Source organism: Triturus cristatus, chromosome 12 (assembly GCF_964204655.1).
Source record: "Triturus cristatus chromosome 12, aTriCri1.1, whole genome shotgun sequence".
In the NCBI taxonomy this organism is placed as follows: Eukaryota; Metazoa; Chordata; class Amphibia; order Caudata; family Salamandridae; genus Triturus; species Triturus cristatus.
In genome coordinates, this window is record NC_140595.1 from 90759888 (window position 1) to 90773956 (window position 14069).

The window sequence follows — 14069 nt, forward strand, 5'->3', positions numbered from 1 at the left end:
TTTGTTTTCTTTCCAACGTAGTAAGAAACGATTTAACAAATGAACGTGACTGTAAAAAGAAAAATCCGTTTTCTAGTACGAAATTTTCATGGAGCAAGTGAAAAGTAAATTCCACTCTGCTGGGAGGGATCCAAGAAAAATAAGGCCTGAAATCTCTCCGTGCAGTTGGCAGTACAAACGAATTCTCAGGAGGCCCATCTAAAAGAGGATCTCTGCTCGGCGGCGCGCGCCTCCAAAATAAGAGTCCGGTGCGGAAGGAGGCGGGGGCCGCTGCGCCACGCCGGCCTGCTGTTTGCAGGCGCGGGGTGACGGCGTGCTCTAGTGCTGGCAGTATATGCAAATGAAGGTGCCCGTCCTCTCTGGGCACAGGCGGGGGATCTGTCACCGAGCAGTAGCACGCCCCCGCGGGGGAAAGGTCGCCCCCTGGCGGGCGCGGACGGGCCGCTGCTTGCGTACCTGATTGTGTTTCCATTGCCAGAGGATGTCGTAAGGCAGCTGGAAGTCGATCCGTTTCTGTCGGAGGTACTTGCCTGAAATAGAACAAAACGTCCAGAAATCAACACATGCTCAGAAGAAAGACAGGAATTCGCGAGTGGGGACAGGTGGCGAGAACATTCCCGGCACATCGCAAGTCAAACAAACATCAGCAACAGACACAAATAGCATATAACAAGGTCAGGCCTGTGTGCAGGAGGCAGAGGACGGCCCATCCCTGGTACCCCGTCCCTGCGGGCCGCCACAACCTGCTGCAGTACACAGCACGTGCTGGATTAAACACGGTGTCTCTTTCACTTTACTTTTGGGTTTACATCCTTACAAGGTTAGGGTTGTCTTCTTTTCTAATAAAAAAAATACCAGACGTCTGTCTGCCTTTGTTTTGATACACTATAATGGTCAAACAGGTGATAGGTATAACAGAATTTGTTTGAAATCTTCAATAATATATATTTTTTTACATGACAAATAACGCCTATGTTTACTATATTAACCACTAAGAAATAATTGACACGTCTTAAATATGTTAAAGTGACTTCTTGGCTTGGCTGTTTCATAGGGGAAAAATACAGAATTACGCTTTTTTTTCTAGCCAATATATACAAAAATACCAGCGAGGCCAATATCAGCAATGGTGTGGATACATTTTTAGCACAAACAAGTCACCATTAAGAGCAATTTCATAGTGAGGCGCAAAACCCTCTTTGGTACAAAGAAAACAACTCTGTGGTAGGAGAAGACCAGATTGAAGTCCAAAAGGACAATCTGGTACAAAACACCCACTAGGACAACATCAGAGTGTGGAAATGCTTTTAAAAGCTCAAATCATATTTAGGTGCAAAACCACTTTAATGTTTTCTTGGGTGAAGTACTCAGATAACCCTTCTGGCCCTTTTTCACACTATGTAAAGATGGAATGGCCCGGTTTCATTTATTACCCTCTTGTCTGTGGTGGGTTTTGCCACCTTTGCAAGAAGACGTTAATGTTGCCCTCAAACTGACGTCTCCTCTTGTGGGTGTTGCATGATGCAGTGATTTTTTTGTGGTGTTTTTTTAGCTTGCACTTTTTCTGTAGTTGGTTGTCTTTCCCTCTACCTGTGGCACAAAAGGCGTGTTGGGTTGGAGCGCAGAGCAGTGTTGCAATTGTTGCAGTGTCTGCGATTTGATAGTACCCCGGCCGCCCTATTGGTGTCTGGAGAAGAGAAAGATTGAGAAAGGACATCTTAAGCCTGATGACCTTTTTCAGAAGGTACCTCTAACTTGTAAAGCTCCTCCCGGCTGCCTTTGCAGCTTTAGGTGCTTCTTCTTTTCCAGCGACATCCTCTTCGGCTGCCAAAAAGATTCTCTCCAGTTATGCAGCATTGGCAAGATTTGATTGGACGGCAAGTTTAAAACCCAAAATTCACAAGCATGCAAGTCTGCAGAACGCCCAGCTATATACTGACTGTAACCACTGGGTCGAGCACTAGTCTTTTCGTCTTGCATCACGTTTTGTGGCTCTGTTTTGTACCCATCAGGCAGGTGCTGTAGAATCTACTCCACGGCAAGCCACTGTTGATGTCTACATTTACTGAGCGATGCATTTGAGTTGGCAATTCTCCATTGTGTAGCGGCTGCTTTCATCATTTTTTTCTCAGCATCTTTTACAGTTTTTATCATGAGGTGCTCACAAGGTTGCTGGGGTATGAGCCGCACTAGCACAGAATTTGGTTAGACATGATTCCGTAAATAAACTGGATCTTGGGAGAAGCTCTATATCTGTTTTCAACTATGTGCATTGCTGCTTTACATGATGCTGAGTCTTGAAAGACGCCTTTGCCTTGTTGTAAAACTTCAGACTGCATGGGTAGGAGCGAATTCCTTCTTCATAACTGGTGTAATGTCTCTAGTAAATGACCTGCGTTTTACATCAACCAATAATGAGATGCATTTATTTGAAGCAAGAGGCATTTTCTCCTGAGGTTTTCTTTCATCCCAATCCTCTTTTGAACGCGAGCTAGATGCCTCAGACTTTGCCACACTGGTATCTATTTGGTACTTCTTTTTGATGTTGCTGACTTTGACTAAGAGGATTTTGGCTTGATGGATGGTGTTTTAGACGTGGCGTCTGAAACCCTCACTCTGAAGAATTATGCTCCTGAGTCATATATAACCTAAGCTTTTTTTTTTCTTTTAATCAAAAAGATTTCTCTGGCCTGTCCTTTAGTAGGTTTCAATATAACAGAGTTGTGTTTTCGACATCCGACTCGTGGATCCATTCTCTCTCAGCCTCTACGGAATGCTTGAATCCAGCCAAACCATCTTCATATGAGAAATCCAATAATGCCAAACTGTGCTGTTTAACTTGCGACATAGATCAATATGCTCAATGTTGTTTGATATTTAAGGTTTTTGATTTAGCTCGGTCAAGAATCACATCCTTGGGATCTATGGTCTTTAGTGAAACAAAAGTGATAAACTCTGTGTTCCTATTTCTTGGCCATTTCCGATGACAACGCAGAATTTAAAGACAGTCTTTTAAATACTTTTAATAAACCTTTATGTACTTAAGGGATCCAAAGATTGGTGAAAATCCACTAACCATGCAATGTCCAACTCTCCTTTTGTTGTAAAACAAAAAAAAAAAATCAGTCTTCCAGTTTTGTGGCTTTTCTTGGGTGTCGATCGCTGAGGTTTCCCTCCAGTGACCAACTTAAATGCTGATTAAGAGTTTTCTTTAATTTTAATCACGGGTGAAGAAATCACATTTTTACTACTGAATCCAAAGTTGGGAAATGGACTCCAAAGACGGAAATTAAGTACTGAGACATTGTGAGCCTACCCTCAATGCAGAAGTGATTGCATACATAGTATCAAGGTCCAAAGAAAAGCTTTTTGGTATTTTTAGAGAAAGGATCCTGGCCCAACCAGTAGATGGAAGAATAAGGCACAGCATGTGAATTTAAAACAGGTTCACACCGGAAAACGTCCATTTCCATGACCAAACTTGGATACATTTTGAACAGATTCCAATCAAGATGGCATATCCATTCGGTCTGCGTTCATAGTATCCCGACAGAGTCTTGTAAATTAGTACTTTGTGATGTGGCCAACGATCTTTCTGCAGTCTTTTCCTAGTAGAGGAAAATCTGATCGCGTATATGATCTGTGATAACTCTGCTAATGTCTTTTAGGGCCTCTTAGCAATGACTACTGATTTGCTGGTCGTTTAGATATGGATAGAAGTGAATCCCTTTTATTCTGCTGAGATGCACTGAAGACTGAGTCACTGGACAAACTGTAGGAGTTTTGAGATGAAGTACTCTTTTCTCACAGTCGCTCAGTCTTAAAAACATTCTGAGCTCCAGAGGGACTGGAAGAACAAGTTACTTACCTTAGGTAACACCTTATCTGGTAGAGACTCTAGCTGCAGATTCCTTATGTTAGAATTATCCCAAAGCGTCAGAGAAGATCTGGACATTTTTTGTGAGCAGTACCCCAGCGCACTGGTGGGCAGCATACTTCGGGACCGCATGGTGTCTTTGACTTCGTCCTTGCCGTAAGTGATGCGCGTGTTGCCTATATAGCTTCTACCCCAGCACGCTGACAGTCGTTTTGTTTCGCAACTTTACATGGCAGGAGTGCTGAGCCATGAAGAACCCTGACCACTGCTGTGGGAAACTAGGGCCCTGAAAGAGGAACAGCCTTGACCATAGAAATCTGTTTGCAGAGCGGGGAGGAGGAATGGGTCGGTAAGGAATCTGCGGCTAGATAGAGGCTCTATCAGACAAGGCGTTACCTAAGGTAAGTAACTTGTTCATCTGATAGAGACTTCTAACAGCAGATTTCTTACCTTAGAATAGATGCCTAAGCAATACCTTCCCAGAGGTAGGTCTACGAACACGATTTAAACTAGAAAGTCCTGCAGGGCCGAACAGGCAAAGTGCCCATTCCGACGGACCTGACTGTTCAGACAGTAGTGTTTGATGAACGTGTGCAGCGAGGCCCATGTTGCTGACTGGCAGATGCCCAGGAGCGGAACTGTGTGCTAATGCAGTGGTTGCAGCTTTTGCTCTGATAGAATGAGCTTGGAAACCTTCTAGGGGTTGCTACTAGGCCAATGCTGAACAGATTTTGCAGAGCATGATCCATCAGGAGATGGTCCATTTCTCCATGGCCTTCCCTACCTTGGCCCCATCATATTCCACGAAGAGTTGATTGTCCATCCGGAACAGTTTTGTGCGGTCAAGGTAGAGTGACAATGCTCTTTTTGGGTCCAGCCGGTGGAGTCTCTCCCCTCCTTAGAGGGATGAAGCGGAGCATAAAAGGTAGGCAAAGTGATGATTTGGCCTATGTGGAACAGGGTAACTACCTTCTGCAAGAAGGGTGCTCGAGTAGGAAGGACCAGTTTGTCGGGGAAAAAGGAGATGTACGGAGGCTGAGAGGACAGTACCTGTAGTTCACTGACTCTTCGGGTAGATGTAATTGGCCACCAAAGAAGCTGTCTTGATGGCCAGGTGCCTAAGCGGACATGAATGAAGTGGCTCAAAGGGAATACACATTCAGAAAGTAAGAACCAAATAAAGGTCCCATTGAGGCATAACAAAGGGAGCTGGGGGAAAACGTGTTGTAGACCTTTAAAGAACCTATTTACAATAGGGGACCTAAAGAGAGAGGGCTGATCGGACTGCTGCAGAAAGGTGGAGGTGGCGGATAAATAACCCTTCAAGGTGCCCAATGCAGAGCCCTGCTGGGCTATGGTAAGGATAAACAAAAGAACCTGGGAAAGGGGAGCAGATAAGGGATCAGTCTGTTTCTCAGCACATAATCCCATACATTTATTCCAACGGCTGGCATATACCGCCTTGGTGGAGGGACGCCAGGCTGCCACAATAACATTGCAGACTTTGGGCGGAAAGTCGAAAGCTGTCAACTGTCGCCACTAAATCTCCATGCATGAAGGCGGAGCATTGACAGATTCAGGTGGAGAACCCACCCCTGCTGCTGCGACAGAAGATCCTCCTTAAGGGGGCAGCCTGATCAGAGGACTGATTGTCAAGCTCAACAGATCAGGATATCAAACTCTCAGAGCCCAGTCAAGAGACAAAAGAATGACTTGAGCCCGGTCGTCGCTGATTTTCTTGAGAACTCTAGGCAGGAGTGGTATGGGCGGAATGGCATACAGGAGACCTGAGCTCCATTTGAGATGAACAGCTCCGATGAAAGGAAGCATCTGAGAAGGGGCCAGGTGTGATTTTGGCATGTTGATAGTGAACACCAGCGAGTGCAGGAGGCTTCCGATCTCTAGAGATGGGACATGACTGCCAGGGACGAGCCTGCCTTCAACAGCCAGCTATAAAGATGGTGAAGACTGGCACCCCTGATCTCCGTAGATGAGCTGCAACCACTGCCATCACCTTGCCGAACACCCAAGGAGCTCTGGTAAGGCCAAAGGTTAGCAGTTCAAACTGAAAGTACATGCGGCCTACCGTGAACAGCAGGTAGCGTCTGTGTGCAGGCAGGATGTTGGATGTGGAAATAAGCATCCTGCAAGTCCAGCGCTACCATCCAGTCTCCTGGGTCCAGGCCAGACATGACCTGTGCGAGCATGAGCATTTTGAATTTCCCATTTTTCAGGAACAAATTTGAAGGGCTCAAGTCTAGGATAGGACGAACGTCTCCATCTTTCTTGGGTACCAGAAAGTAGCAAGAATAGCAACCATGACCTACTTTTGATGCGGACACCCTCGCTATGGCTCCCTTGGCCAAGAGAGCCACTACTTTCTGGCGGAGAAAAGATGGTCCTCCGTCAGCCTGTCGTAAGTGGGTGGCATGGGTAGAAGGGTAGTCACGAAGTGGAGGCAGTAGCCCCTTAGGACAATCTGGAGAACCCAGCAGTCGGATGTTATTGACCCCTAGTGGTGCAGGTGAAGGTGTGTCCTGCCGCCCACTGGTAACCCATAACGGTCTGAAAGCAAAGTAAAGAGGCCTCGGCTTCATTAAATGGGAGAAGCGGTTCTGAAGGGTGACTACCGGCTAAAGCACCTCTGTCAAGACGTTAGTCGTGAGAGCCACGGATGGCAACTGAAGGTCGAGGGCCTCAGCCTCCACCTCACCAGCACAGCAAACGTGGCACCCTCTTCTGTAGCTACGGTAGGAGGAGAGACCAAGCCAGTATCTGGGAAGGTGTCCAGTCCACTGGCATCCACCAATTTCTCAAACCAGTGCATATTTGTGTTTAGGTGCTGGTATTCTTCAGGATCCAGTGGCTACTCCCACTCTTCCCCAAGTCCTAGCCCATAAGAATAGGTCTCAGGCCTTGCCTGGAGGGAATGGCTCCAGTCGGCACTGGAGTCTGCATTGGATGATGCCCTACTGGCTCCGTGTTTGAGTGGAGATAAAAATGGGGACGTCGCCGCCGGAGGGAAGAGTCAGAAGCATCGACAATGGGACCGGGGTCGGCGGAGATCAAGGTTGTATGACCGGCCCAGTCAGGATCCATCTGTTGATCCAAGGGGCCCAACTGGAGGCGGACCAGCCAGCAGTAAACCATTAGGGTCTCTTCCCAAACCCACGGGACAGAATGCACTTCAGTGGGGACAGGCTGCCCAAATATGAGGTGCATGGCCCTATAGAATTCTCAGTCAGGCGTGGGTCGCTCTGACTCTGGCACGGAGACGGCTCATGCGCAGGCTCAACTGTGGAGACAGGCCTCGAGTGACAACGTTCCTCCGTCCCGACGGATGACTCTGACGGACAGGGTGATGTTGAAGACCTCTTGATTTCTTGCTCTTTTTCTTTCTGTGGGATAATCTGACTGTGATGAAGATCTGTGGCTCTGTTCCTGATCCCGGGACCTTCCTCTTGACTGGGATCAAGACCACCCCACGTTGAGCAGCAGGGAGCTTGAGGGATCGCTCCCTCAATGCCTAGAAGTGCATGGCGCAGGTCTTGGCGTCGTGGTCGCTCTCAAGGCACCAGAGACAGACTAGGTGCAGGTCCATCACTGACATTTGCCTGTGACAGGCGCCGCAGGGCTTGAATCCAGCCTTCTTTGTGGACATCCGTGCCACACCAGGAGCTAAGTGGAGAAAAAAAAACGTAGACAAAAATCCCAAATGGTCAGTCAAAAAGTGACTGTGGTTAGCTCTCTCTGGATATGCGCAGAAAGAAATGAACGGACGTCAACGAGCTAGGGTGGCACATATATACACATCAAGCAAGTCACTTCTGGCACAGATGACGCCAACCTATCGAAGCACAGGAGTACTGCTCATGAAAAATGTATGAATCCAGTCTGATGCTGTGAAATAATTCTAGGGTAATAAATCGGTGGCTAGAAGTCCCTATCAGATTGTGAAAATAGGCATCATGCAGTAAATCGGATCGTTTAAAAAAAAAAAAAATCTAAAGCAGAGCCAACATTTTGAATTTTTCATTGCCCTTAGGTTCAATATAGTCCTGAAGTCTTTTTATATAACCACCTAGTACCTCTATTTTGTGTGACCTGTGAAAACGTTCTATAACCTGTTTTTTTGTAAAAGGTGAACTTTCCGTAGCAGGTGTTCAATGTGGTACTCCTTGAACTTTACTAAACAGCTCGTAAGAGGCAATGTCATAAGCCTCAAATATATCCAATCTTGACAATACATAACTAACAGCCTCATCTCTCTTTCAGAGCGGGGTAACATTGAAGGTGGAGTCTGGGAATCATTGTTAAGGTCCTGCTGCTGAGTTTCTCTCAAGCGGCCACAGGTATCTGTATTCCTTTTCCCCTTGAATACTTCTGGTAATGCAATCGAAATCTCTGTTGCTGCTACTATTGAGCTGGCTCTTTCCAGTAACAGTGATGAACCTGTTGACAGTGGTAGTGTTGTTCAGTCTATATATAGTGTTTCAAATATTATAATTTTTTTGTTATAATCCTACAGCTTTGTGCATTACAACCCTGCCTTTACTTTTATGCATTTCCTTGTTCAGTACGTTTGACCAAATCTGTTTATTTACAGATCTTTAAAGCACCACCACAATGACCACCTCATGAATCTTTGGTGGAAATATCTTTAGAGGACAAACTGAGCTAGTCCGCAACATGCATTAAGAAAAATCTAGTTTTCCTTTTAGAGATTGCAAATCTTCTTGCAGTTTTCCACACTGAGCCAGAAGTACTGTTGAGTTCACTGTTTACAGGAAAGTGGCAGACGCGACACAGGTTTGTCATTGACTGCAAACACTCTCACTGAAACTAGATGAAGTTCTCTTTTCAAGAATGTAAAACCCAGCTCTATTTTTTGCACTTCTTCAGAAGTCAAACTGTTTCATAACGTCCACTCTCTCCTCCTTTGTTAAGGCCATGTACCTTGATGCAGAATGCCTTAACGTCGAGGTGGACATCCTCTTCTTTGCAACGCCAATGATGGGGACTGCTGCTAGGAGTGCCAGGTATGTCACAACTGTTTCTCCATTGCTAAGGTGAAGGCAGTTGCTCCCCTAAGCCGTTACTGTATTCACAGACCCACCTAGAGCAGACTCTACTAAGGTTATAGAATGTTACCTGCCAATAAGGCAAAATCTTTCTAGGTCCTTTAATGTAATTGTAGCCATTTTCTGGTGTAGAATTCTGCACTTTCAGAGCATCTTTTATTACCACACAAAGGTCACAACTTGAGTATTGAAATAGTGGTGGCTGTGGAGAAAAATACAGCTCAGGCCTCCTATACTGAGCTTAAGTCTTCCCACAAGGCAACCATCAGGCATAGCCATAAAAACAAAAGCCATACAAAAAATGCATTTGGCAAAGCAAAATATCTCCCCTCAGAGGGCCTAACAAGGATTCTGACAGTTCAAATCTTCTATACCCACGGTTTGCCAGAGGGTACAACCAGCACCAAAACCCTTGACTACTACAGTAATCTGTCATCTGGCATAACATTTCCCTGCACACCAAAAAAGCCTATAGCTATTATCATTGGCTTGTCATCATAACTAATTTGGGCCTTCTGTATTGAGAGTGAACTTTCTCACAAGGCAACAATAAGCATACAGTCATAAAATGTAATTGCAATTATGTACACAAGTATAGTTGGCAAAGCAATACACTATCTTGCCTAACAGGACGTAACAAGGTTTCTCACAGTAAAAACTATCTATATCCATGGTTTGCCAGAAGGGGTAACCATCACCAAAACCATTGCCAACTAAGGTAGTCTGTGAGATCCCATGTAACAAAAAAACTATCTGTAGGGTTTAACTGAGAGTAATAGCAACCCACCCTTAAATGCCTATTTACTTTAATATATGTTTTTCACAATCAATAGGTCAAGTCTACTGCCGTTATTGTAACTTTTCATAAAAACAATCAGACATGTAGCCTTTATTATCAGTTTGTCACTATAAGCAACTCAAACCTACTGTACTGAGCATTACAGCTTTCCACAAGGCAACTCTCCCGCATACAAAATTATAAGTACACACATATACAAAATTACAGTTGGCAAGGCAAAACGCTAACAAGGATTATTGTGGTGCATACCTTTAACTACCATTGTTTGTTCTGGTGGATCTCCAGCACTAAACCCCTTGCTTACTACGGTAATCTGTGAAATTCTCTCTAACAAAATAACTTGCATACACGTTTAGCACGGCTTAATAACAATCCAACTTTAAAAGGTGTCTTTAACACTTGCTTTTCACAATAAGTAGGCCAGGCCTACTGGCCTGGTCATAATACTTCTAATAAACAGATCCAGCCTATGAAATCTGCCATGACTTTTCCGAATAAATTGGTAAAGCCTTTACCATTTGCTCTACACCTTAGCCAATGCTGGACTTTCACATTGCTCAATAACTTGCAACCATCATGCATTGTTTTAAATTATAAATATGTAGACAAATACAGTCTTCAAAACAATATTCAACTTCTCTCAACAGGGCCTAACAAGAATCATCACTGTGAAAACCCTCCGGCTTTGTCAAAAGAGTGGGAAGCCACCACCACAACCCTTGCCTACAACAGTAATCTGTGAAATTACATGCAACTGTCTACAGTCTGTAACACAATGTGATAACAACCAACTATTACGGACGTTAACAAATGCTTTTCACAATTAATAACATAATTCAACTACCTTCATCATAACGGTCATGATAAGTATACCAGACATATGACATTGGACATAATGTTTCCCAGTGCGCCAATCAGGTCTATAGCATGTCACTAAACCAACTGTGGCCTATCCTTTTTAGCACAAGCTTTCCACGAGGCAACCATCAGACACATCACCATCAGATCATAAAATTAGAAATATATGCAGTTAGCCAAGCTATATACTAATATCTCCTAATAGGCCCTTACAAGGATTCTCATAGAGCAAACCGTCTATATCCACGGTTTGTCACACAGGATAACCAACAGCAAAACCATTTCTTCTAAGGTAATCTGTGAGATTCCATGCAACAAAATACGTATCTGTAGGCTTTAATATAGAGTAACAACACTCCACACTTAAATGCCTAGTGTTTTAACATATCCTTTTCACAATAAACATGTTAGGCTTAGTACCTTTATTATAACATTTCGTTAAAAAAAAGATCAGTCCTACAGTAATGACCATTGGCCAAAAAGTGCAATGCAAGCAGTCTTTTTAGTGTAAGCACACACATTTGGCACAATAGAAAAAGTTACCTACCTTTGGTAATGCCCTTGGTGATAAGAGACTTCTAATAGCAGATAGCTCACCTTTTGAATACTCCCCAGGCATGACACTGGGTCTGAAAACATTTTTCAGCACTACCTCTGTGCGCCAATAGGTGGCACCATGCAGCTCCACACTGACGCCGTTACACTATGGAAATTATGTGTGGAGCCTATACAAGCACCATTCCCACAAAATGACATCAGTTCCTGGAGTAGACCACATAGCTTCTTTGCAGATGTCAGCTATAGGAAAGTTACCCAAAAAAAGAGTCCTAGGGCCCCTTATTTAAGGGTAGAGTGGGGTCTCTGAGGGATAGACAAACATTGTTTGGTTTTGTGGTATCTGGTTTGAAAACAGTTGACTACCCAATGTGCTATACCATCTTTGGAAAGAGCATGGCCTTTGTGTGATTTTGAAAAAAAGACAAAAAGCAGCTGTGACTTATGGAAGGGTTTTGTCTTGTCTACATAGTACATGAGGGTCCTTCTGAAACGGAGTGTATGAAGAGCCCTTCTGGATACTGAATCTGGAGAACGAAAGAACACTGGTAGGTCTATAGTCTGGTTAAGGTGGAAAAAGGAAACCACCTTAGGGAGAGAACTAGGGTTAGTTCAGAGGACCACTGTATCCCTGTGAAATTGGAAGAAAGGCTCTTCCAGAGTTGAAGCCTAAAGCTCACTAACACGTCTGAGGGAAGTGATGGCTACAAGGAAGGCTGCCTTCCAGGAAACAAATTTACAGGGACAAGAGAGTAGTGGCTCGAATGGAGGCTCATGAGTCTTGTACAGTCAATATTTAGGTTCCACACCGGGGAGCGGTGGCACCCTAGGTGGGATGACCTGCTTGAGTTCCTCCTTAAAGGCCTTGATGATGGAAACCCTAAACACTGAGGTGTGTTCCCTGTTCTGAAGGATAGGCAACCACTGTCAGGTGGAGCCTGACAGAAGTGAAGGTGAGGCCTGACGTCTGCAGGGAAAGCAGACAATGTCCTGAACGACTGTATTTAGAGGGTCAATGTGCCTGTGGAGACAGTAGTAGACAAACCTTTTCTATTTTCCCACATAGCCAGCATGGGTAATAGGTCTTTGTGCTTTTCCTGAGGATAACAATGCACTCCGGAGGAAGGTAAAGGTAACCAAACACTAAGACCCCAGGAGCCAAATTGCAAGATTGAGCTACCTAGGGTTCGTGTGCCTGACTGTTCTGTGATTCTGGGTGAGGAGGTTCAGTTGGTTGGGGAGCCTCTCATGCAGGACCACAGAGAGGTCGAGGAGGGTGGTAAACCAGGGCTGCCTGCCCCATTTGGTAGCCACTAGGATGAGGGTCAGGGACATCTGCCAGTGAGAGAGGAGGAATAGTTTAGGCAATGTCTCTTGCCAGTTCATTTATAGTGCATGACCCAAGCACTTTGGGTGTGAGTACCTGGAGACTAAGCTTGAGCATTTTGTATTTTCAGGAATGACTAAGATCTACAACAGGGAAATCCCCAAATGCGGACGTCCCTGAGAAGAAATTCCCACTCGTGGACTTGTTGCTGCATCATGCTAGGCAGGTCTGCAAAGTCGTTGTCCACTCCCAGAATGTGCTCCTCTATTAGATGCACTCTGTGATGGAGTGCCCACTGCCAAATGTGCGGCGCTAGCACTGACAACTCTGGTGAGATGATTCCCGTCTAGTTTCTGGAGATAGTACATGGTGGTCATGTTTTTGGTGTGAATGACCTTGTAGTGAATGCGACAGAGGAAGATCTTGAGAGCTAGCTTGATGGCAAACAGCTTGAGCTAGTTTATGTGGATATCCTGTTTGTGGGGTGTGCACACAGACCCTGGCCAGTGAGCTCATAAAAAGTGCCTCCCACCTGGAGAGGAAAGCCTCCGTTGTGATGGTAATCTGTGGAACTGAATCGATGAAGGGCTGTCCCTGCAATAGGCTGCTGATGTTCCACCACTGCAAAAAGAGATGAATGCGGCCTGAGATCAACACTAGATCCTCAAAGTGACCCGCTGCTAGTGACAACTGTGCTGCAAGGCACTCCTGCAAAGGGAGCATAGGTAACATGGGATGAGGGACTATGGCAATGCGAAAAGCCATTATATAGAGGAGGCACATGCCTGTTCCGATGGTTACCGGACGATCTGGCTGAAAGAGAGGGAGCAACTCCTGGAAGCCTTGAACTCTTGCTGGGCTGGGCAAGGCTTGCTGTACTACAGGGTTGAGGAACACATCTAAGAAGGGTTGGATCTGTAGGGGCTGGAGAAGGGATTTTGTGACATTGAAGGGGAAATCTAGACTGTGAGTTAGGTCTATGGTGACCTGGGTGTGGTTTAAGCAATGTGGCTGGGTTGTACTCTTGATCAACCAGTCGTTGAGGTAAAAAAAGACGTGGATGCCGGTGCGTGGCCACGACTGAAAGACATTTGATGAAAACTCTCGGGGTATTGGTGACCCCCAAAAATGCAGGACTTTGAACTGATAATTCTGACAACTTCCCATGAACCGGAAGAACCGACGGTGAGTGGGTTGAATCAGGATGTAAATGTAGGTGTCCTTGGGGTCTAGGGTGGTCCTGAAACCACGTTGCTGCAGCAGTGGGATGACATCCTGGAGTGTGATTGTGTGAAAGAGTTCTGCCAGGAAGTACTTGATGAGGTACCTCAGGTAACGTACAGGTCTGAAGGACCCATCCTTCATGAAGTTGTGGGAGTGTACCTCCTTGCCTCGCTGGTGTAACAGCACAGCCACTATGGCTACCGTTAAAAGGAGAGCGTCTACTTTATCTTGAAAGAGGGATTGGTGTTGAGGGGAGAGGATGTGCTTATGGGGTTGGATGTTTGGGGGAGGGGCAGTAAGCTCCAAACAATAACCCTATTGAATAATGTCGAGGACCCACTGGTCTGA

General features: G+C 45.3%; 1 protein-coding gene across 4 annotated transcripts in view; it reads right to left on the bottom strand.

The window, feature by feature from the left end:
• Positions 1-14069, bottom strand: part of ASH1L (ASH1 like histone lysine methyltransferase) — a 599934-nt gene that overhangs the window by 261414 nt on the left and 324451 nt on the right. For all 4 annotated transcript variants that reach the window (XR_014972078.1, XR_014972077.1, XM_085637967.1 and 1 more), the window contains exon 8: positions 457-530. Coding sequence is in view for 2 of the 4 variants with exons in the window: in XM_085637967.1 (XP_085494093.1) it covers positions 457-530 (74 nt within the window). In the remaining 2 variants the exon portion in view is untranslated. The remainder of the gene's footprint in view (positions 1-456; positions 531-14069) is intronic.